This window comes from Daktulosphaira vitifoliae, unplaced genomic scaffold (assembly GCF_025091365.1).
Source record: "Daktulosphaira vitifoliae isolate Bord-2020 unplaced genomic scaffold, ASM2509136v1 Scaffold_5, whole genome shotgun sequence".
Lineage (NCBI taxonomy): Eukaryota > Metazoa > Arthropoda > Insecta > Hemiptera > Phylloxeridae > Daktulosphaira > Daktulosphaira vitifoliae.
The window spans coordinates 5,901,092-5,926,928 of record NW_026099576.1 but is presented as its reverse complement, the minus strand read 5'-3'; the positions used below and the strand labels follow the sequence as shown (position 1 = coordinate 5,926,928).

At 28.2% G+C, this 25,837-nt stretch overlaps 5 protein-coding genes across 8 annotated transcripts in view; 3 read left to right on the top strand and 2 right to left on the bottom strand.

Annotated features, from left to right (window-relative positions):
- LOC126907402 (Kv channel-interacting protein 2-like) overlaps window positions 1–25,837 on the bottom strand; it is a 383,598-nt gene that overhangs the window by 283,955 nt on the left and 73,806 nt on the right. The window lies entirely within an intron of this gene.
- On the top strand, window positions 1,534–3,070 carry LOC126907400 (uncharacterized). The gene is made up of 2 exons (XM_050688655.1): window positions 1,534–2,473; window positions 2,542–3,070. Exons 1-2 carry the CDS (start codon window positions 1,597–1,599, stop codon window positions 2,586–2,588), a joined length of 924 nt encoding a protein of 307 aa, XP_050544612.1. The 5' UTR covers window positions 1,534–1,596; the 3' UTR covers window positions 2,589–3,070.
- Window positions 3,937–5,417, bottom strand: LOC126907407 (uncharacterized). The gene is made up of 2 exons (XM_050688676.1): window positions 4,574–5,417; window positions 3,937–4,440 (listed from the first exon to the last, which is right to left on the bottom strand). Exons 1-2 carry the CDS (start codon window positions 5,040–5,042, stop codon window positions 4,394–4,396), a joined length of 516 nt encoding a protein of 171 aa, XP_050544633.1. The 5' UTR covers window positions 5,043–5,417; the 3' UTR covers window positions 3,937–4,393.
- LOC126907399 (uncharacterized) lies at window positions 9,041–10,548 on the top strand. The gene is made up of 2 exons (XM_050688654.1): window positions 9,041–9,951; window positions 10,020–10,548. The coding sequence occupies exons 1-2, from the start codon at window positions 9,054–9,056 to the stop codon at window positions 10,064–10,066; spliced, it is 945 nt and encodes a 314-aa protein (XP_050544611.1). The 5' UTR covers window positions 9,041–9,053; the 3' UTR covers window positions 10,067–10,548.
- LOC126907396 (uncharacterized) overlaps window positions 18,880–25,837 on the top strand; it is an 18,448-nt gene continuing 11,490 nt past the window's right edge. Inside the window, exons 1-5 of one of the 3 annotated variants that reach the window (XM_050688647.1) lie at window positions 18,880–19,184; window positions 19,247–19,921; window positions 19,990–20,765; window positions 21,815–22,695; window positions 22,764–23,406. In XM_050688647.1, the coding sequence (XP_050544604.1) occupies window positions 21,816–22,695; window positions 22,764–22,825 (942 nt within the window). In that variant the 5' untranslated portion in view covers window positions 18,880–19,184; window positions 19,247–19,921; window positions 19,990–20,765; window position 21,815 and the 3' untranslated portion in view covers window positions 22,826–23,406. Of the gene's footprint in view, window positions 19,185–19,246; window positions 19,922–19,989; window positions 20,766–21,814; window positions 22,696–22,763; window positions 23,407–25,837 lie in introns of those variants that run through there. The other 2 variants (XR_007704510.1, XM_050688645.1) reach the window with 2 other exon arrangements.

The window sequence follows — 25,837 nt, the reverse complement described above, 5'->3', positions numbered from 1 at the left end:
TAAGCTAATTTTATTAATTAATAATAAGAATCAAATACGCTTAATTGAAACAATTTATGTTATGTTAGGTGCGAAATTGAGAAGGCTGTTTTTATCATTTTGATATTTGTGTTTTTTATCTATTTATGTACTTATTTTAGTCACTATACATGTTTAGATACTTTTGGAGTGATTATGTTCAATAATAAAAGTTCACCGTAGCTAGTTGCAGACTAGCTAAAAATTTTCTGCCTATGGAAAATTTTGCAAAAAAATTCTGTTAAATTTGCAAATTTTCAATATATTTTTAATTTTTTGAATTTATATTAAAATTTAACTTTATCAACTTAACTTTTGGAATGGAATCGTAAATACTGTATCCTTTAAACATATATTAAATAAAAGCTTACGTTATCTATTTAAAGTTAAAATAAAAAAAACTTTGCGAGGTCGTTGTAAAAGTTGTCATTTTGAATCCCCTGCTATGGCCTAGAAGGGATCATATTTATAAAAAAAACCCAGCACAGGAGGGTCGACTATCTTTGGATAGTGTTTACTTTAAAAACATTGCTGGATTATTCCAAAACCTATATGATCTGCTAATATCCTGATTAAGATAAAGTATGTCGAATGAAAAAGGAATATAAAAATTATTTCTCATANGATTAAGATAAAGTATGTCGAATGAAAAAGGAATATAAAAATTATTTCTCATAAAAAAATTGTGTTGATCCATACACTTTTCATTAAGTTATAGCATTATAAAGTTAAAAATGTAAAAAATAAAATCGAGAATTTTCGCACAAAAATAGTATTCCATTAGACATTTTCTCCACAAAAAAGTACATTACATTAACTTTAATTTAATATATAAATAAAAGTGTCAGACTTTCCGGAACACTTTCAAATGTTAAGGTGAAAAAGTTGTCATCTTAAATCCCCCCAGTGGGCAGGTTAAAGGTCAGATATATAAAAAAAATATACCAAATGATAGGTAAAGATATTAAGCATCTATAAAAAAAATATATATATTGATTTGTTCATTTTTGAAAAAGTTATGGCATTTTTAAGTAAAAAAAAATATCAAAAATTAGTGATTTTTAAATTTGTAATTATTTTGGAGGTTCGCCCATTTATGAGAAACGAGAGAAATTCTTCAATTTTTGAGGGTAATGTCTTCGACTGCATTCGATTCGTGATCTTTTGACGTATCGATGAAAGAAATCGGCTCGGTTAGAGCTGAGAAAAATTGGTAACAGACATACAAAAAAAACGCATTATAGTAATGTTAATTAGTTCTCAACTTCGCGTCAAAGCATACAAGTTTGAATAACACAATAAGTTAGTTTCTATTGGCATATGACTGCCATCATAAAAATATGTTATTATATTGTTTAAATAATTAAAATTACCGATTTTATATTTTCATTTATTAAATTAAACTATATACAAAAGTCTACAAACAGCAATTTTATTATAATACCACAAATGTTATATAATTATATTAGTCTTATTATTTCTAAAAGTAGAACAGAATAATTACGTGTCTTTTAATATTTCATCGAATTATATTTTGTTAAAAAATTTCAACGATAAATATTAATAATCATTTTCAAAATGTTTTCATTAAAGTTAAATTTTTTATTACTATATGTGTGTTTATGTACAAAAGCATATACGTCTTCAAAAAAATCAATGGATCAATTAGATAAGTTACTAAAATATCCGGGATGGAAAGATTTAAATGAAGTAAGCTCTATAACATATCTTACAAAAATATATTATCTTGAAAATCTGATTGAAATACCTACAGATCGAAATATAGGTGAGCCAAAGATACGAGCCTTGACAGTATTTCTAAGTTGCACATACGCAAAAGTTATAAATAATATTTTTTCAATTATTGTCAACTGGGATGAAATTTGTAAAAATCAAAATGAAGAAGACAACGACTTAATAAATGGATGCATTTATACTAAAGAACTCATAAACATAATAGCCAAATTAATTGTTCCAATAGCAACATTGATGAAAGGTGCAATGGATGCTTTAGATTTATTACATCATTTACTATTTGCCAATTTTAAAATACATGATAAAAATGCCTACATAATAAGTTATTTATTAGATAGAATAGAAAATATTTTTGGCAAATTGCTTGATCCGAGTCTATCATGTGATAGTTCTACAAACTCTTGGACATTTGAAATTGTTTATACATTCTTTAAAAGAATAATACAACTTTTACAATTTGCTACTGGTAAATATTGTGAATTTGTACCTTACAATACAAATTATTTATGGAATGAATGGGTTCAAGAATATAGAGCCATTAACCAGAAAGTAAAATTAATATTTTTTAAATTCTTAACTAGGAAAATTAAAAATTATATCAAGACAGTAATTGTCGAAAAGTATTTTCAACTGGGATTTAAATTTGATCCAATTACTGAAGAAACGTTTATACAAACACAAGAGGAATTCATTGAACTAGGTATTTAAAATAAAAAAATATTAATTACAATTTTTATTAAAAGTTTTATAATTTTTTTATGAATCTAGAATTAGAATTTAGAACAACAGACGAAGAACCTCCAACGCCAGTATAAATAATGTTAATAAATAATTAATTTTGTTTTTAATTTATATTTCATAATTAATTACATTTTTAGTATTACTTAGTAAATATTTTAATGATTACTAAAACATAGACATTAATAGTGAATTACACAATTATTTATTGGTTAAACACATGGAATTTTAATACATTATTGATATTAACAATTATAAAAATTTAATATAAAAGTGTTCTTCAAAATAGTTATTAATAGACTGGATTTTATTATTGAATCATTATTTAATAAATAAATGAGTTAATAATTAACTAATAATTACATGTATAATTATTATACATGTATGCATTTAAAAAGACCGATATTTTTATTAAATTTTGTTGCTTGTGTATATACAGAGTGGAACGGATCTAACTGACAACTCTTATAACTTATGATCTACATAACATTTTATACTTTTTATTTTTTCAATTAATTTTTACAATATAGAACTATATTTCAAATATGTTCTATGTTATTTTTCGCAATTACAAAAAATATTTTAAAAATTAATTTTTTTATTAAAATTTTTTTTAAGATTTTAAGAAAGCTTTTTTATAAATAAGTTTTAAATAAAAAATTTTGATACCAAAAACTCTTATTTTAATTCAGTAGTTACGTTTATACAGCATTTTATGTTAGAAAAATTTCATTTTCATAAATGAAGTTTTTCAAACATAAATAAAAATCAATAGTTTGACATTAAATATTAGTATACAAAAATTGATGCATAAAAACCGGTTACTCAATAATAATGATATAAAATAGTGATTGCTTTACACTTTTCTCTGTGGATAGGAGTTAAGAATACTTTCACAGCCCCTTTGACAGTCGTAAGAGGGTATGAGGTTGCGTCAGGTCGACAGCCGGCGTAAAAGTTTTTGTCAAATAGTATTAGGTGCCCTGAACAAAACTTAGGCGAACTGTCCCATCTCGGATGTACGCGGGAACAACAGAAAGTAGTTAAAAATGGTGAAGGTCTAAAGAATAAAGTGTTTGATACCAGCCGGAGAACTTGTGCGGTAGCTGTTTTACCAGTTATGTGTACAGGTCTACCCAACGCTTGTAGAAGAATGAGGCTGGAGAAAGAATCCTGGATTTCGCAGTATCGTATGATCTTGCTATGGTTAATACTTATTTTAGAAATAGGGAAGAACATTATATAACTTATAAGAGTGGGAGGAATAGATCACAGATTGATTATTATATGTGGAAGAGAGAGAGCATAAAGCGAGTAAAGGATTGTAAAGTTATACAAGGTAAGAGTTTAACTACACAGCATGTCATGTTTAACTACACNAATGGTAATGGATTTTTGGTGTACCGGGAAAAGAATATACAAAAACAGAAGGATCACGGTAGAAAAATAGAAAATCCGTTGGTAGAAATTCAAAGGGGAAAATGAAAAAGAGTTTGTCAAGACGGTAATAGAGAGGACAGTGTGGAATGTCGAGGGAGACATAAATAATGTGTGGAATAGATTTGCTAGTTGTGTAAAGAATACTACTTAGAAGATTGTTGGTGAGAGTAGGAATAGAATGCCAGGATACTAGGAAACCTGGTGGTGGATTTTATCCATTCTATTAATAACTATTTTGAAGAACACTTTTATATTAAATTTTTATAATTGTTAATATCAATAATGTATTAAAATTCCATGTGTTTAACCAATAAATAATTGTGTAATTCACTATTAATGTCTATGTTTTAGTAATCATTAAAATATTTACTAAATAATACTAAAAATGTAATTAATTATGAAATATAAATTAAAAACAAAATTAATTATTTATTAATATGATTTATACTGGCGTTGGAGGTTCTTCGTCTGTTGTTCTAAATTCCAATTCTAGATTCAAGAAAAATATATAAGACTATAAATTATATTTTAATTAATATTTATNTAAATTCCAATTCTAGATTCAATAAAAATATATAAGACTATAAATTATATTTTAATTAATATTTATTATTTTAAATACCTATATCAAATTGTTCCTCCGGTGTTGGTAAAAACGTTTCTTCAGTAATTGGATCAAATTTAAATCCCACTTGAAAATATTTTTCTAAAATTTCTTTCTTGATATAAATTTCAAATTTTTTGGTTAAGAATTTAAAAAATTTTAACTTTACTCCCTGTTTAATGCCTCTATATTCTTCAACCCATTCAGTCCATAAATAATTTGTATCGTAAGGTACAAATTCACAATATTTATCAGTAGCAAGTTGTAAAAGTTCTATTATTCTTTTAAAAAATGTATATGCAATTTCAAATGACCAAGAGTTTGTAGATCTATCATCACATGATAGACTCGGATCATTAAATTTACCAAAAATATTTTCTATTCTATCTAATAAATATTTTATTATGTAGGCCTTTTTGTTATGTATTTTAAAATTAGCCAATGGTAAATGATGTAATGAATCTAAAGCATCCATTGCACCTTTCATCAATGTTGCTATTGGAACAATTAATTTAGCTATTATGTTTATGAATTCTTTAGTGTAAATGCATTCATTTGTTAAGTTGTTGTCTTTTTCATTTTGATTTTTACAAATTTCATCCCAGTTGACAATAATTGAAAAAATATTATTTATAACTTTTGCGTATGTGCAGCCTAGAAATACTGTCAATAATCGTATTTTTAAATCACCATTTTGAATAGTTATAGGTGTTTCAATCTGACTATTAAGATTATAACTTTTATTATAATATTTTATAGAGCTTACGTCATTTAAATTTTTCCATCCTGAATATTTTAGTAATTTTTCTAGTTTATTAATTTTTTTTTTTGTAGTATTATATGCTTTTGAATATAAAAACACATAAAATAATAAACAACTAAAATACACTAGTTTTAATGAAAACATTTTGAAAATGATTATTATTATTTATCGTTGATTTTTTTGAACAGAAAATAATTCGACAAAGTGTCAAAAGACACGTATTTAATCTTTTCTACATTTAGAAATAATAAAACTAAAAATAATGACATATGTATAGAGGATAGTATAATAATTTTTTATAAATAGAACTGTTGCCTCGAATACTTTTCATGTGCCAAAGTGTCAAAAGACACGTATTCATTCTGTTTAATACCACTTTAAAAATAATAAGACTAACATTTATTACATAACATCTGTGGTATTATAATAATTTTATTTAAATAGATTTGTTACCTCCTAGACTTTTAGTGAGTTACCCAAAAAATTTCTGTCCTGCTTAATAAAATAAATTAAAAGTGACTTAGGGTGAGTAATATAATAAATAAATATATTTGATATCTATGGAGTATATTTTAAATTTAAACTTTAGAAAATTTTACTTCAGTTCCATTTCTTATATCGTTGAGCATATATTGGTGTTGGAATATCTGTTCTTCTGATATGTGTACGATCAAACATAAAAAAAAAAAATTATATATAAATAAATATAAAATAAATAGTACGTATACAGAGGAACTGCACAGTGATTCTAAATCTATTAGAAGTGTATCTATATTCTTATCACATAATAGAACAGGGAAAATAACGCTTTTCTAGGAAAATTACTTAGCGTTCTCGGATTTTCAAATTTTTTTTTTCAACGAAAGTGTTCAGTCACGTGACTCGGGAAAAATTATTGGCGGAGGTCGGAAAATTTTTGACGCTCGCTCGCTTGCGTTTTAAAATTTCGACCATTTTCGAGAAAAACGCTCGCTGACACCAGCGTTTTACGACTAAGATTTGAAAATTCCACCGGAAAATAAAAATGAAAAAAAATAACGCCATTTAAAATGCATGCAATTATAATTAACTTACTTCTTTATGATATAATGATTAAATAATTAAATCAAACATTATTATGAGGTGTAATTAAGTGTAGAATAATTATTATGAAAAATACTTAAAAAAAAACATAGAACAGGGGGGTCGCAGCACAGTGGTGACGTAGCATAGATGGTTCAAGTATAATGATATCTGACAGTGATTAAAATCACTATAAAAAAAAAAACGCTTCGTTGCAAATCTTAAGATAGTGTTTAATTTTTAAATATTGTTGGATTATTCCAAAAGCCACATGAACTACTACTTTCTTATTAATATCCTAATTATGATAAAGTATGTCGAATGAAAAAGGGATAAAAATATTATTTGTCATAAAAAAATTGTGTTGATCCATATACTTTTCAATAAGTTCTAGCATTATAAAGTTAAAAATGAAAAAATAAAATCGAGAATTTTCACACAAAAATAGCACTTGATATCCATTTTTACCGTAAAGACAAAATAAAGTCCCACATTTTTTTTTTTCATAATAAGTGTTAATTTAATTTAAATTTTAGTTTTAATTAATTAGTTAGTTTTAATTTAAGATATAAATTTAAGATAATAAATAAAAGTGTCAGACTTTACGGAACACTTTCAATTGTTAAGTTGAAAAAGTAAATTTTTTGTGAAAAATTTGTCATTTTAAATCACCTCCTGTAGGCAGTTTTATAAAAAAAATTTACCAAATTATATTGATTTATTCGTTTTTAAGAAAGTTATGGCAGTTTTAAGTATAAAAAATTGAACAAATTTCGAAAAATAGCGATTTTAAAATCTGTAAAATCTTTTTTCAAGGTTTCCCTCATTTACGGGAAAATTTTTTCAATTTTTGAAGGTAATGTCTTCGACTAGATACGAATTGTGATCTTTTGACGTATCATTGAAAGAAATCGGTTCGATGATAGCTAAGAAAAAGTGGGTAACAGATGCAAAAAAAACACATCTTAGTAAAACCAATACCTTCTCATCGAAGCTAAAATATTAAGTAAAATATTTATTTATAGTTTTATCATTTTTTTATGAATCTAGATTTGGAATTTAAAGCAATAGAGGAAGAACCTCCAACGGCTGTGCAAATATAAATTCATTAAATATTGTTACTAAATTTAATATAAAATTGATAATTAATAATTTGTTATTTGCATTTAAATATTAAAGTTCTAAAAACCGTTTAAAGTTACATTAAAAAATTCTATACTCAAATTTCAAAAAAATGTTATTTGCATCAAAAGTTATAAACATTATCAATCAGACGTATCTAACGCTTGTTACTTTGTATAAATGGTTCACTGAAAAAAAAAAGTACTTATTTATATTGAAAAAAAAAACAAAATAAACTTTCTTTCCTACATTTTGAACAGTCTGTAACTGGTTTTCTGATAAAATTAAAAAATATGATTAAGTTTGCAAATTAACGATACGAATTACGTATTGATAAGTTACCGCGACAACTTGATTAACCACAACGCTATATATGCTTGTTCTAATACGACAATATATACACATTATGTCTTATTGAATTATACAGTTTTATTTATTTATGAAAACTTTAAGGGGAAATATATGTTTAAAAAATTGAGGGACCAATGATATAATTTATAACTTTATTTCACTTCAAAATATGTTTTATATGAGAATATATAATTTTGTATGGCTAATAGAAAATTTGGTAAGAACAAAACCCCCTCTCATCTAGTACCGCCGGTAAGCGAATCTGTTTTAAAAAAAATAATTGTACTTTGTATTAACTTAAATAAAATTAAAATAGGAAAATTAAAATATATTATCATTTTTCCGACTTAATATATAATTAGATTTTGATAATTATACATTTTGATAATATATTTTGTAGCCAACATTTTACCCTAAAAGTTTTTTTTGTTACTAGGCTTCGCCTAGCTGGGGCTCCGACTTAGGCCTCACGTTGAATTTGTTAATTTTCACCAAATTTTTATAATTTTGACTTTATATTAGTATAAAAATATAATTTATCTGCTTAACTTTGAATTTTAACATTAATTTTTAAAATGTTATTGCAATTTTAAAAATAATAAGTTTAATAAAAATTGAAATTTCCAGATTTTAAAAATCGTAATTTTATGGGGTTTTCTTCCATTTACAGAGAACTAGGGAAAGAATTTTTAATTTTAATGACAATTTTTTTAATTAAATACAGTTTTGTATTTGACGTAATGAATGAATGTTGAATGAAGTCGATTCGGTAAAAACTGAAATAAAGTGGTGACAGACATAAAAAAAAAAATGCATCATAGTAATATTAATTCCTTTTCAGATACACATCAAAGTATAAAAGTTATCCCAATGAGTTATTTTCTATGCGCAAATGATTGTAATTCTAAAAATATTATATTGTAGTGGTTACTTTAATAAAATTAGCGGCTTTATTTTATATAATTTCAACCTTATATCATTTTATTACATTAAAAAACTAAAATTGTGAATTGTAATTTATTTAACTAAGCTATACGAAAAGTCTACAAGACAACAATGTTATTAAAATACTACAAATGTCTAATGATAAATATTATTCTTATTATTTCTAATATTAGAACACAATAAATACGTGTCAACTGACGTTCAATTATATTCTATAAACAATTTTAACGATAAATATTAATAACCATTTTCAAAATGATTTCATTAAAACTTTTGAAGATTATTTTTTTATTATTTTATGTGATTTTATATATAAAAGCAGAATATACTTCGAAAAAAAAAATTGGTCAATTAGATAAGTTATTTAAGTATCCGGGATGGAAAAAATTAAATGACGTAAGCTCTATAAAATATTCTAATAAATTATATTTTGTTAAAAATCTGATTGAAACACCTACCACTTTTATAAAATGTGAGCAAAAGATACGAGCCTTGACTGTATATCTTGGTTGCACATATGCAAAAGTTATAAATAATATTTTTTCAATTATTATCCACTGGCAACAAATTTGTGAAAAAGAAAAAGAAAATGAAGATGAAATGATTTTGAAAAATATATGTATTTATACCGAAGAACTCATAAACACAATAGCTATATTTATTGATCCATTAGCAACAATGTTAAAAGGCGCAATGGACGCTTTAGATTCATTGCATCATTTACCATGGGTTAAATTTAAAAAGTATCACCAGAAGCACTACATGATGAGTCCTTTGTTGGAAAGAATAGGAAATATTTTTGACAAATTGAATAATCCGAGCCTATCATGTTATGGTAGATGTACAAAATCTTCGAAATTTGAAATCATAGATTCATTTTCTAATAAAATAATTGCAGATTTAAAATTTGAAACTTACACATTTTGTGAATTTGTACCTTACGATGAGAATTATTTATGGAATCAATGTGTTCAAGAATATAGAGCTATTAATAACCAGGGAGTAAAACTAATATTTTTTAAATTCTTAACTAGGAAAATTAAAAATTATATCAAGACAGTAATTGTCGAAAAGTATTTTCAACTGGGATTTAAATTTGATCCAATTACTGAAGAAACGTTTATACAAACACAAGAGGAATTCATTGAACTAGGTATTTAAAATAAAAAAATATTAATTACAATTTTTATTAAAAGTTTTATAATTTTTTTATGAATCTAGAATTAGAATTTAGAACAACAGACGAAGAACCTCCAACGCCAGTATAAATAATGTTAATAAATAATTAATTTTGTTTTTAATTTATATTTCATAATTAATTACATTTTTAGTATTACTTAGTAAATATTTTAATGATTACTAAAACATAGACATTAATAGTGAATTACACAATTATTTATTGGTTAAACACATGGAATTTTAATACATTATTGATATTAACAATTATAAAAATTTAATATAAAAGTGTTCTTCAAAATAGTTATTAATAGACTGGATTTTATTATTGAATCATTATTTAATAAATAAATGAGTTAATAATTAACTAATAATTACATGTATAATTATTATACATGTATGCATTTAAAAAGACCGATATTTTTATTAAATTTTGTTGCTTGTGTATATACAGAGTGGAACGGATCTAACTGACAACTCTTATAACTTATGATCTACATAACATTTTATACTTTTTATTTTTTCAATTAATTTTTACAATATAGAACTATATTTCAAATATGTTCTATGTTATTTTTCGCAATTACAAAAAATATTTTAAAAATTAATTTTTTTATTAAAATTTTTTTTAAGATTTTAAGAAAGCTTTTTTATAAATAAGTTTTAAATAAAAAATTTTGATACCAAAAACTCTTATTTTAATTCAGTAGTTACGTTTATACAGCATTTTATGTTAGAAAAATTTCATTTTCATAAATGAAGTTTTTCAAACATAAATAAAAATCAATAGTTTGACATTAAATATTAGTATACAAAAATTGATGCATAAAAACCGGTTACTCAATAATAATGATATAAAATAGTGATTGCTTTACACTTTTCTCTGTGGATAGGAGTTAAGAATACTTTCACAGCCCCTTTGACAGTCGTAAGAGGGTATGAGGTTGCGTCAGGTCGACAGCCGGCGTAAAAGTTTTTGTCAAATAGTATTAGGTGCCCTGAACAAAACTTAGGCGAACTGTCCCATCTCGGATGTACGCGGGAACAACAGAAAGTAGTTAAAAATGGTGAAGGTCTAAAGAATAAAGTGTTTGATACCAGCCGGAGAACTTGTGCGGTAGCTGTTTTACCAGTTATGTGTACAGGTCTACCCAACGCTTGTAGAAGAATGAGGCTGGAGAAAGAATCCTGGATTTCGCAGTATCGTATGATCTTGCTATGGTTAATACTTATTTTAGAAATAGGGAAGAACATTATATAACTTATAAGAGTGGGAGGAATAGATCACAGATTGATTATTATATGTGGAAGAGAGAGAGCATAAAGCGAGTAAAGGATTGTAAAGTTATACAAGGTAAGAGTTTAACTACACAGCATAGACTAATGGTAATGGATTTTTGGTGTACCGGGAAAAGAATATACAAAAACAGAAGGATCACGGTAGAAAAATAGAAAATCCGTTGGTAGAAATTCAAAGGGGAAAATGAAAAAGAGTTTGTCAAGACGGTAATAGAGAGGACAGTGTGGAATGTCGAGGGAGACATAAATAATGTGTGGAATAGATTTGCTAGTTGTGTAAAGAATACTACTTAGAAGATTGTTGGTGAGAGTAGGAATAGAATGCCAGGATACTAGGAAACCTGGTGGTGGGATGAGGACGTTCAAAAAATCATAGAAAGTAAGAAAAAGCAATTCAAAGTATGGCAGAAGAGCAAAGGGAGAGAAGATTGGTTGGAGTATAAACGCTTGTGCAAAGAGGTCAAGTGTGCAGTAAGTAAGGCGAAGTTAAAGAGGTATGATGAGTGGTATGATAGGCTAGGAACAAAAAAAGCGAGAAAGAAATCTAAAGACTTACAAAATTAAAGGAGAAAAGGTCTAAAAATTATCATTATATAAGGTGTATAAAAAGTGCTGATAATAGGGTACTCTCGAGTGATGATGACGTGAAAAAAAGGTGGAAAGAGTATTTTGAACACTATCTTTTAAAGGACTGCAATTTATTTAATTAATATAAAACAGCAATTTTGAAACTAGCTAATAAATAAGTATTACAACTACATAAAGTACTTATATTTATCTATATATTTTTTAAGAAGTTATACAATATAAGGTTAAAAATATAAAATGGTTCAATGAAAGCGCTTCTTAGCAAAAACACTAAGTAACATATATGGTTGTCATTTTATTTTTTAACAATCACAATTACTTTTAAGACACTTTTTGTTTTTTTATATTTTTGATTTCTCAGACAAAAACAGTATGTCTTAACACAACTAAGATATTCTTTAACCATAATAATGAGCTTTTTAACTATCCACAATTTTTAAACTAGCAAATATATTACTATGTTTTTACTTATATAAAGTAATTATAAGTATATAATATTGATCCGTAAAAAGTCGGGAATTTTAATATTAAAATATAATAATTTTATCTACGGAAGTCATATGTGTTTAGAAAATAACTTTTTGGTATAACTATTTAGCTTCGACGCAAAGTTTAGAATGTATTAAATTTATTTTGATGCGGGTTTTTTTATGTCTGCCATAATCAAGCTAAATCTTTTACCCGACCGATTTTATTCAATGATATGTCAAAAGTTCACAAATCGTACTTAGTTGAAGACATTGCCCTTGAAACCCCTTCTAAAAGTTTTGATTTAAAAAAATGTTAATTTCGATTTTATTAATCTTTTTATTTTTAAAATTGCCATAACATTTTAAAATAGAAGGAAATCTAAAAATTTATTTTTATATAAATACCTTAGATATTTTCCTCTTATTCGAATTACATTTTTTGAAATCTGATTTTTTAACTTCCCACGGGTGAGCATTCAAAATAGCAAATTGTTTACAAAAAAAAACTAGATTTTTTAACATAAATTCAGAAAATAATATATGTATTATCCCGACGACTTATCTTTTAATGGCTGCCGTAGTTAAAGAAAAGAAATTTTTGTGTTAATACTTTCTATTTTTTTTTATTTTTTCAAATTTCTTTGAATTAAATTTTAAAAATGAATGTGTTAATGTAATTTATTTTTTATTAATACTTTATGAATACCCTTTTCATCAAATTTTTTTAAAATACTACATTATTAATATCAATTTTATATAAAGTTTAGTTTCTATAAAAAATATTTATTCGTGTAATATATCTATAAAACCTAAAACTTGTATATTTTTCTTTCTGAATAATACAAATATTCCTACTGGAAATTTAAAAGTATCGATAGATTTGTATCGAAGTATTATTTATGATAGGTATTTCAATCATTATGAGATATTGTCTCTATTTTTACCCGCTGATCCGTGACCCCTTTGTTTTAGAATTTTTTATTATATCTAATTAATATAAAAAAAATTATACATTTACTAGGCTTTGCTTAGCTTTGTCTCATACCTGGTGCCATATGTGCCTTTTTTTTTTACATTTTTTGGCCATCACAATATTTTAACAATATTTTAATTTTAACACTATCTTTGGTATCATCAATATTAATAAAATTGTGTTCTGAAGTTAAAGGTAATAGGTTAAAATGAATACTATAATAAAGAATTTCAAATAAAAGACCATACATTTAAATTTATATTAAAATCTAATACATCAATACAAATTTTCATTAACATTTAATGTAAAAACTGTAGAAAAATGTCCTACTATAAAGAAGAGATTATTGGTATGGTTAGCATACTATAATAATAAAAAATTTGTTCCAAAAAAAAAAAAAAGAAGAAAGGAGTAAAAAGAGTTATTAATGAAAATAATAATAAATAAACTTTTTGTAATACAATAATTTTTATTAGATACATGAAATAATAAAAAAATTACTTCATAATATGACTCAAATATAAAATATTTAGGTATACTCATAAAATATCTTTATATACCGTGTTATTAGAACACTTGGATAATTGCCTAAAATTTAAACAATAATATTTCATGCACAAAACAAAATAATATCCAATTAAAAACTATTTGCATGGAAATTCTTTGGGTAAAAATTTCAGAATTTAAATAAAAAAACTCTAGCGGCAATGAACGTTTTAGAAAAAAATATTAAACGCTCACGGTGTGCTAAAGAAAATTTTTTCATCTTTGCGAATAAATTTCTAAGAAAAACATCAACTAGTTCTTTCATTAAAAAAAAATTAAAATCCTACGTCAATAAGTATTTTTTCCAGCACATACATATAAACAAAACGGTAGTACAGTGGGGTCACACAAAAAGCGTGGGCGCTTTGTGCCATATTTTTCGTATATTGAGCACCCGACGCTTTTATCACAATAATACTAGTATTTTTTGTTCATAATTATTTTAAGCTTATTTTAAAAATTATTTTTAACTTTATAGTTCGATATGCTTTAAAAGCATGTTTTTTTTAAACTATATTTATTCTTTAACTTTGATATCCGTTTTCACAATAAAGACAAGTCAAAAGGTCAAATTTTTTTTCAAAATAAAGTATATTATTTAAGTTTTAATTTAAGGTATATATAAAAGTGACCTATTTCCGGAACATTTTCAAAAGTTAAGTTGAAAAAGTTATTTTTTTGTGAAAAAGTTACCATTTTGAAACCTTTTATGTAGGCAAGTAATGGGTTAAATATTCGTAAAAAAATATCAAATGATAGGTAATATCTAAGGTATCTATATCAAAAAAAATATTATGGCAATTTTAAATGAAAAAAAATTGAAAAAATGTCGAAAATTAGCAATTTTGTAATTTGTAATTTTTTGGGGGATTTCCCCCTTTTACGGGGAACGAGGGAATTTTTTTAATTTTTGAGGATTATATCTTCGACTACATACGATTTTTGATCTTTTGACGTAATGTTCATCAAATTTGGTCAAGCGAGAGCTGGGATTGAGCGTTCACAGACACACACAAAAAAAAATAATATAAAAAAATAAAAAAAAACACATCATATTGAAATTAATACCTTCTCAGCTTCGCATCGAAGCTAAATTGTGTAACGCATAAAGGATGTGGTACATTTAATTTAACGACACTGTAGAACCAAACAAGGCGTAGGTTAAATGTTTTAAAGTCTGTCCACGTTTATTACATGTGGCGTTTAAGAAATTAAATAACAATAACGAGACATCATAAAAAAATTAGTGTAAAACAATCTTCTTTTTCTTCTTCTTCCTGGCCTTACTCCAAACTACTTGGGGTCGGCCACCCATATTCTAAACTTCCATTTGACTTGATTTCCTACAACATCTACACTCACATTAGCCATCCTCATATTGAATTCAATAACATCTCTCTCTCTCTTTTTTGGTCTTCCTATACCTCTTCTTCTTTCAAAATTAATTTTGATAACTGTTCTTCCGATAGCGATACCAAATAATCTAAGTTTATTTTTTTTCATCTTATTCACATTTGACGCTACACCTATACTCCCTCTTATATGCTCGTTCCTTATTCTATCTTTTCTGGTCACTTCACTCATCCATCTAAGCATTCTCATCTCTGCTAAACTCATTCTCTACTCTACTTTCTTATCAACCGCCCAACACTTAGAACCATACATCATAGCTGGTATCACTATAGTCTTGTAGAATTTACCTTTCAGCCTCATTGGAATTCTTTCTCCAGACTCATTCTTCTACAACCGTTGGGTAGACCTGTACCCATGACTACTGAAACAGCTAACGTACAAGTTGACCGGCTGGTATCAAACACTTTATTCCTTAGGCCTTCTCAATTTTTAACTACTTTCTATTGTCCCCATGTACTTCGAAGATGGGAACATTCGTCTAAGTTTTGTTTAGGATACCTCATACTATTTGAAAAAAATTTTTACGCTGGTTGTCGACCTGACGCAACCTCATTAGTCGCCTCTTACGACTGTCAGAGGGACCGTGGAAGTATTCTTATCCCCTACCGCCCTGGAACTACCGCGAGGTATTGCTTCAGGGCGGACCACGCCGTCTATAATTCACACCACCACATTGTGAATCAGCCCGAAATTAATCAAGAGCTGATTCACAACGTGGTATGTCCTCTCCCGTTAGCCGGATCCCAAAAGGCGGGATCCGTTGCCCGGGCTACACCACATGGAGGTGGAAGCAGGACTTCGCGAGGGTTGGCTTAAATAAATAATTCACAAAACACAAATCACATAAAAAGAGTGAGGAGGGCAAGAGATACTTTATGAAGGCTTCTCCGGCCCTCCCACCTTCTTGGGACAGTCCCTTGACCGGTGGCCCTCCCTTTGCACGTGAAGCACGCGCCGGTCCGGAACGCTACAGGCCGTTTGCACGTGACCCCTTCGAGGCACCTGTAGCAGCGCGGACCCTTGTCCTTTGTGACCCAGATCCGGCACGTGTTCCAACCCACCCTGAGTTGGGTCAGTACGACCAGTGGTTGCGAGGCCCTGATAGGAACCTCGCACCACGCGAAGCGGCCCTTGCCGCTCCCGTGAAGTTGTACTGACACCAAACCGACGGGTGCCGTCACTCTATCTTTTGAGAGGATAGTGGTCAACGCCCCTACGACGTCCTCTTCCACTATCCACATCCAACAGCATGAACGCCACAGACATCGCTGGGCGATGTACGCGGACGTCCATGTCGTCCAGGGTCTCTCTGACCTTGGCGGCCAGCAGGTCAGCCTGGGCCCCTGTGCCCCAAACCTCCAGGAGCACTGCTCCTGACTTGGTCCTGCGGGTACCGATGACCACGACGCCCAGCGCCTGAAGGTCAATATTCGCCATGATCCTTTTTATGATGGCCGAATATTGTTAGCCTTCTTTAAGAGGACCAATAATAATGGCCTCCGTTTGCCTTAATTACGGGCCGCGTAATAGCAGGAAGCCCAGGGTTCGGATGGGGGTTCGCCATCGTGTTAGGCGTCTTCCGCCGCCTAACCATCTCAGACCAAGCAGCCGGCGGCGGAGCCACAGGTGCTGTCGCAGTCTGGGGCGGAGGACGCGGCAGAGACGCTGAGTCTATCGTAGCGGGTTTCCCTTCCTCATTGCGGTTCTTCAACCTCTTCTTCCTGCGACTTTTTCTAACCCGTTTGACCACCTCAGCGGTGGCTGACGGAACGATGTGTGGCGCACTCACACACGGTGTAGCTAGCACGCCGACGGGCTCCATGTTCAGATCGTCGACGCTAACCGTGTGATCGGTTTGCGTAGCCTTTTCCGTAACCGTTTTCGGATCGCTCCTTCCGGCGCCCGTGGATCAACCCCATTTCCGATGAGGCTACCTGAGGGATCCTGGGTCGCAGAGACGCTCTCCTGCGTTTTTCCTCATCCAGGATCTCCTCTAACCGCTTCGTGGCCGTTTGCACTTCTTGGTGCACGCCCATTCCTCGGCGTTAGTCGATAACTCCTCGAAGCACCGACACTTGCTCGCCTACCCTTTCGACCATGGCCGACGTGGCAGTCGCCTCATCTGCCGGGTCATGCCATCTCTTCCGGCAAGGCTGCACAGAGCTCCTCAACTCAGTGAGGGCCTGGCATGAGAGGGATATCTGCTGAATGAGATACTTCAGGTGGGTACCTGGGACCTCATTCATCAGACTCCCCTCAACATCCGCCGTTTTTGCAAGGGCAACAATATGGTTGATGCCGACGTCGATGTGGCCTCGAATNACCTCATTCATCAGACTCCCCTCAACATCCGCCGTTTTTGCAAGGGCAACAATATGGTTGATGCCGACGTCGATGTGGCCTCGTCGTCACTTTCGTATTCTTCCCCCAGAGGCGCCCTCCTTTTACCAGGATAATGCAATGGGGGAAAATTCTCCGGCAATGGGCTTAGCACCGGTGAGTCTGTCCGGTGGTGGGTCGATGTGCCTTCTCCAAAAGACGGCTCCGCCCTTCCACCACCTGGTCGGTCGCCCGTCCTCATCTCCTCGTCCTCGTCTTCCAACGCAGCAGCATCGGGAGACGACGATTTCTGTTTCTTGTGCGCCTCACTATCAAGGCGTTCCGTGTAGACCATGAAGTCCACGGCTTGTCGAATCCCACGCCCCATGCTTCTCAACACCCCGCTGTCACTGCAGTGGGATAATAGCTCCGAGGAAATGAGCCGAGCTACGCCTATGAGGTGTACCGCTGCGGCTTCCCCTCGGCGGCTAGAGATGCATTCGTCAATGACTTCAGCCCTCTGGCGGAGATCATCGATACCCTCTAGAGGGTCATACTCCTTGGCCCTTTCTGGAGCAAATGGACGCCCGTCGTCCAGGTCCCTCTGCATCATCCCTATTACAGTGTTCGTGTCGACGTTTCGTAGCCCGTAGAGCCCGATCACGCCGACACTGTAACACAGCGAAACGATACCACGTAACCCTAACGACAACAAAACGATATTTAAATATCCCAATTTTATATCGTAGTATTATCAGGACACAGTTATTTTGCACTAGGAATCTTAAAAATTGTTTTGCCCTATCATTATAAATTTAGTAAAATTTTAGTTTTAATAACAGAACTTAAGTATAGTTTACATAATTCTTTAGTGTCACGTGCGTAGGTTCGATTTAAACTGTCAAGCTGTACAGATTCCAGTCCTATCTAATTCAATAATTAAATTACTAAGTTTTGAGAAATTTAAACAAAAAATATAAAATTATTTAAATTTAGATTAGAATAAAATAATTACAGATCATTCTAGGTAACATTTTTAAATAGCAATAAAATATTTAAATGAGGGTATTATCGGTATTATATAAAAAAATTTACCACATACCTAAAATATTAAATTTATTACTTTATTATCTTAAACACCTTTAGTTCTCATTTTTCGTTTATTTTATGAGTCGCATGAAATTTTTTTGGTTCATCACGAATAGACTAGGTGACAAAAATTCTATTTAAAGAAAATTATTATAATACAACAGATGTTATATCGAAAATGTTAGTATTAATATTTTTATAACACTAATAAACAAAATACGTGTCTTTTGACTCTTTGTCGAGTTATGTTTTGTAAAAAAAAAATTTAAACATAAATATTAAAAATCAATTTCAAAATGTTTTCATTAAAACTAGTCAATTTTGGTTTATTATTATTTTATGTAATTTTATACTCAACAGCATTTTCAACTCCAAAAAAAATAACAGACCAACTGGATAAATTACTAAAATATCCGGGATGGAGAAATTTAAATGATATAAGCTCTATAAAATATAATAGAAAAACCTATTATCTCTATAGTCTGATTGAAATACCTACATCTGTTCATAAAGGTGAGTCAAAAATACGAGCTTTGACAGTATTTCTGGGATGCAAATATGCAAANTTCATAAAGGTGAGTCAAAAATACGAGCTTTGACAGTATTTCTGGGGTGCAAATATGCAAAAGTTATGCATATTATTTTTTCAACTATTATTAAATGGGAAGAAATTTATAAAAACCAAAGTAAAGAAGACAATGACTTAATAAGTGAATGTAATTATACTAAAGAACTCATAAACATATTAGACATATTAATTGTTCCAATAGCAACATTGATGAATGGCGCCCTGAAAACTTTAGATTCATTACATCATTTACCATGGACTAATTTTAAATTGTATACAAAAAAGCATTTTATTATGAGTTCTTTATTGGAAAAAATAGAAGATATTCTTGACAAATTGAATGATCCGAGTCGAACACGTGAAGATAGTTCTACAAACTCTCCGAATATTGAATTTTTATATACATTTTCTGAAAGAATAATAGTAGATGTAAAAAAAGAAATTCATACATTTTGTGAATTTGTATCTTATAATACGAATGATTTGTGGAATGAATGTATTCAAGAATATATAGCCTTTAATAACCCGGGAGTAAAATTAATATCTTACGAATTCTTAATCAAAAAAATTAAAGATTATATCAGGACAGTAATTATAGAAAACTATTTTGATCTGGGATTTAAATATGATCCAATTACCGAAGAAACGTTCATACAAAAACCACAGGAATTTATTGAATCAGGTATTTAAAGTAAAAAAATATTAACTAAAATATTAAAATATAGACTTATACATTTTTTATGAATATAGAATTGGAATTTAAAGCAACAGATGAAGAACCTTCAACGCCAATACAAATACAAACTTATTAAATTATAAAAAAATTTTTAAGTACCTGAAGTAGATTGTGGGTACTTTAATTAAATAATATTCTCGGCTATAGTATTCTTCTCATTTAAGTATAATATTGTTTATATCTCTTGAAATATTGATCGAAAAAGTTATAATATACTATACTTTTTCACAGTTAAATTATTTAAAAATTAAGCATTTAATTAGTATAACGAATTAAATACCATTAATTGAAACATTTAATGTTATGTTGTTATGTGAAATTGAGAAGTCTATGTTGGTTCATGAGTTTTGTGTTTTTTATCTATTTATGACAGTCACTTCACATGTTTATCTGATTTTTGAGTGATTATGCTCAATAATAGAAGTTCACAAACCGCCTGGTTGCAGACTAGTTAAACATTTTCTGCAAATAGAAAATTGCACAAAAAAAATAATACTTCTGTTAAATTTGCTAATATTCACTTTACTTTAATTTTTTTGAATTTAAACTTAACTTTTGGAATGGAATCGTAAATTCTGTATCTTTTAAACATATATTAAATAAAAGCTTATGTTACAAATAGAGGACGTGAGACAGTACACAGACGACAAGTATAAATGATATCTGATAGTGATTATAATTACTACCATAAGAAACACTTCGATGCAAATCTGTAGATAGTGTTGAATTTTAAGAAATTCTGGAATTATTAAAAAACAACATAAACTTCTATTTCTTTTATTAAATCTAGGTCAGTAGTTCTTTGATTTATAAGTTCATTAAAGTAATTTTAATTAAGCATTTATTTTTATGTATTATGAATAAAGTGGTCTACAAGAAATTTTCAATTATTAGTGACAAAAATATAATTTTTCTAAACCAATTATTGCGTTGATTTAAATATGTAATTAGATATTTCTATCATCTTTAATTTTCGAAATTAATGCTAATTAATAAAAAACGAATATTTACATATAACAATAAAAGTAACTAAAAAAATCTAGATTAAAATAAAATTCAAAAACACATTAGCATAGCCAATACTAAGACAGGAATATTTCTGAAAAATAGTATAATACAAAATATACCAAGATATTGATAAAAATGAATATTATGAATTTTATTGAAATAATTTTTTTCGTTGTTAATACAAATTATAACAAATTTGAGTAATAATATCAACTTAAAAAACAGTGATTTTTACACGAAATAATATTTTTATCTTAATTGAGAGATATTTTACATACAATAGACAAATACTAAACCATTTGTTTTTCTTATATATAACATTAAATAAAGTTTAATTTAACATATGCTTAAAGCTCGGAAAATTTCCTGGACTTTTCAGTTCGGTGAGAGCTACAAAAAGTGCTAACAGACATAAAAAAAACCAATAATAGTAATATTATCCCCCGTTTCTCATCAAAGTATAAATTTTATCCCAATAAGTTATTTTCTATGCGTAATTGATTTCCATCATTAACGTAATTAATGTAATATCATTAATGTGATATTACAGTGATTCAATATTTAAAATTAGCGGTTTTTATTTTATATATTCCATCTTATAGCCTTTTATTATTTTTAACAACTAAAATCTACATATTTCATTGAATAAATTAAACCAGATACGAAAAGTATAAGAAACAGTAATGCTATTATAATACCACAAATATTATATAATTATATTAGTCTTATTATTTCTAAAAGTAGAACAGAATAAATACGTATCTTTTTACACTTCATCGAATTTTATTTTGTTCAAAAATTTCAACTACAAATATTATTCATTATTTTCAGAATGTTTTCATTAAAACTTATCAAGATTACTTTTTTATTATTTTATGTGTTTTTATATACAAAAGCATATAAGTCTACAAAAAAATCAATGAATCAATTAGATATGTTACTAAAATATCCGGGATGGAAAAATTTGAATGATGTAAGTTCTATACAATATCATAAAAAAACATATTATCTTGAAAGTCTGATTGAAACACCAACAGATCGAAATATAGGTGAGACAAAGATACGAGCCTTGGCTATATATCTTGGTTGCTCATACACAAAAGTTATAAATAATATTTTTTCAATTATTTTAAACTGGGAAGATATTTGTATAAACCAAAATAAAGAAGACAGTGACTTAATAAGTAGATGCATGTATACTAAAGAACTCATAAACAAAATAGCCATATTCTTTGTTCCAATAGCTACATTGATGAAAGGCGCAATGGATGCTTTAGATTTATTACATCATTTACCTTGGACTAATTTTAAAATATGCGACAAAAAGCCCTACATGATAAGTCCTGTATTGGATAGAATAGGAAATATTTTTGGCGAATTTCTACCATGTGATGATAGATCTACAAACTCTTTGACATTTGAAATTGTATGTAATTTTTGTAAAAGAATAATAGCACTCTTAGAACTTGAAACTGATACATATTGTGAATTTGTATCTTATGATACGAATTATTTATGGAATGAATGTGTTCATGAATATAGAGCCTTTAATAACCAGGGAGTAAAATTAATGTTTTTCGAATTCTTAACGAAAAAAGTTGAAACTTATACTAAGACAATAATTATGGAAAAGTATTTTCAACTGGGATTTAAATTTGATCCAATTACCGAAGAAACGTTTATACCAACACCAGAGGAACTAATTGAACTAGGTATTTAAAATAAAAAAATATTAATTAAAATATTAATTTATAGCCTTATACGTTTTTTATGAATCTAGAATTGGAATTTAAAGCAACAGATGAAGAACCTCCAACACCAGTACAAATAGAAATTCATTAAATATTGTAAAAAAATTAATTTTGTTCTACATTTATGCTTCATATTTCATGAAATTTGCAGTAATACTAAGTAAACCTTTAAACTATTACCAAAATCTAAACATTAATGGTAAATTACACACAATTATTTATTAGTTGTACACGCAGTAATATTTAATATTATATTGATATTAACAATTATAAAAATTTTAATCAAGTACCGTCAGTGAATCATGAATGCTTTAATTGCCAAATGTTTTCGGCTATTGTCTTCCGAAACGAAGACTATTGTCGAGAAATGTTATACTTATAGGAAACTAGGTATAAAAACTTGAATAACTTTTGAAATATTTATCCAAAAAGTTTTTATCAACATAACTTTTTGAAAATAATTATGAAAAAGTAAAAATGATATCTGACTGCGATTGAAATTACTGTGATACAAAAATCTTCAATATACCTATATTACATAATTTAGACCTTATTTTAAAATATGTTTGAAGATTGGAGTATTTCGGAACATTTTCTAAATTTTAGTTGATAAAGTTAATATTTGGTGCAAAGTTTGCTATTTTGGATATCCAAAAAAAATTATAAAATCAAAAAATTTATACTAAATGAAAGAAAAATATCTAAAGTTTAAATATTTTGATTCATCATTTTTATAAAGTTATGGCATTTTTAAAAAAAATAAGTTTAATAAAAGTCGAAATTTAGCAATTTTATTAATCAATATTGTTAAAATTAAATTAATCCGGTGAGAGCCACTATCCCAATGAGTCATATTCTATGCACAAATAACTGTATTATTTTATTCGTTTATTTTATTAAAATTCCCGATTTATATTATGTATTCTGTTTAGTAATATGACCACCTCCAAAAAAGTTTTCTGAATCTGAAGTTATTTTTATAATGTACTTTTCTATAGCATATAAAAGAGCTATTTAACTCAATATTACATTATACTATATTATATAATTAACTCACAATATATGATGCCCAGCGGTGTTATAGTCAAAGATGGAAGCGCTATTTTGGTGTTTAATTTTGAAGAGTATAATTAGAATAGTTAAAAGGATTCCTATAATGATCATGGTACATTTGTGGAAGTTATTGTAAAAATAATGCTAATAATGCAATTTTTAAACGGTATCATAGGTGTGTATATCTTATGTTATTAAACTTTTTCTCTGATAAATGTGAAATAAAAGAAAAACAAAAAGTGTCTTGAAAGTATTTGTGATTATGTCACTTAGTGTTTTTGATAAGAAGCAGCTTTTATTGAACAATAATATTGTGTCACTATCATATTAATGTATTAAGTATATTTAGTATAAATATATAAACCTGATANAAAGTGTCTTGAAAGTATTTGTGATTATGTCACTTAGTGTTTTTGATAAGAAGCAGCTTTTATTGAACAATAATATTGTGTCAATATCATCATTTAGGAAAGTGTATATTTATCAATATTTATGGTATATCTTAAATTAAAAGTTCTTCAATTTGTAAAGGAGAATGCTCATCCTATTTTCAATGGACAATTCTCAGATCAAAATATTTTACGTGCTCATTCTTAATTTTACATTCACTCAATAGTCAATTCAAGCTTTCAAGTAGTTTATCATAATAATATAATGTTTCAATCAAATATTATCGTTGCATTATCAAACATAAGAAAATTTTTATTATTATTGTTAAAATAAATCAGTGTTAGTTAAATCAGTATCAGTAATATTACTAATACCACGTAACCCTACCGACAACAAAACGATATTTAAATATCCCAATTTTATATCGTAGTATTATCAGAACACAGTTGTTTTGCACTAAGAATCTTAAAAAATTGTTTTGCCCTATCATTATAAATTTAATAAAATTTTAGTTTTAAAAACATAACTTTAGTATAGTTTACATAATTCTTTAGTGCCACGTGCGTAGGTTAGATTTAAACTGTCAAGCTGTACAGATTCCCGTCCTATCTAATTCAATAATTATATTACTAAGTTTTGAGAAATTTAAACAAAAAATATAAAATTATTTAAATTTAGATTAGAATAAAATAATTACAGATCATTCTAGGTAAAATTTTTGAATAGCAATAAAATATTTAATATTAGGGTATTATCAGTATAATGGTATTGGAAAGAATTAGATAATAATTTTTTTCTAGCATTCATTTTCGTAACAACCGGTTTCATTAAAATGTTATGTATCATATCATTTATAAAAACTCAGCAAAGGGGGGTCGCGGCACAGTGGTGACGTGGCATAGTTGGATCAAGTATTATGATATCTGACAGTGATTAAAATCACTATCAAAAAAAACGCTTCGATGCAAATCTTTAGATAGTGTTTAATTTTAAAAAATTGGTGGATTATACCAAACGCAACATGATCTGCTAGTTCGTTATTAATATCCTGATTCAGATAAAGTATGTCGAATGAAAAATGGATTATTAAAAAATATTATTTCTCATAAAAAAATTATGTTGATCCATACACTTTTCAATAAGTTATATCATTATAAAGTTAAAAATATAAAAAATAAAATCGAGAATTTTCACACAATAATAGCATTTGGTAACTATTTTCACCATGAAGTCAAAATAAAGTCCGAAATTTTTTTTTACCATTATAAAGTATATTACATTAGATTTAATTTAAGATATAAATAAAAGTGTCAGATTTTCCGGAACACTTTCAAATGTTAAGTTGGAAAAATTAATTTTTTTTTAAAAAGTTGTCATTTTAAATCCCCCCCTGTGGGCAGGTAAAAAGTCAGATTTATAGAAAAAATATACCAAATGATAGGTAAAGACATCAAACATCTATAAAAAAAATAATTATTAGCGATTTTTAAATTTGTAATTTTTTTGGAGGTTTCCCCCATTTACGGGGAACGAAGGCAATTTTTTCAATTTTTAAGGGTAATGTCTTCGACTAAATACGATTTGTGATCTTTTGACGTATCTTTGAAAGAAATTGGTTCGGTGAGAGCTGAGAAAAAGTGGTTACAGACACAAAAAAAAA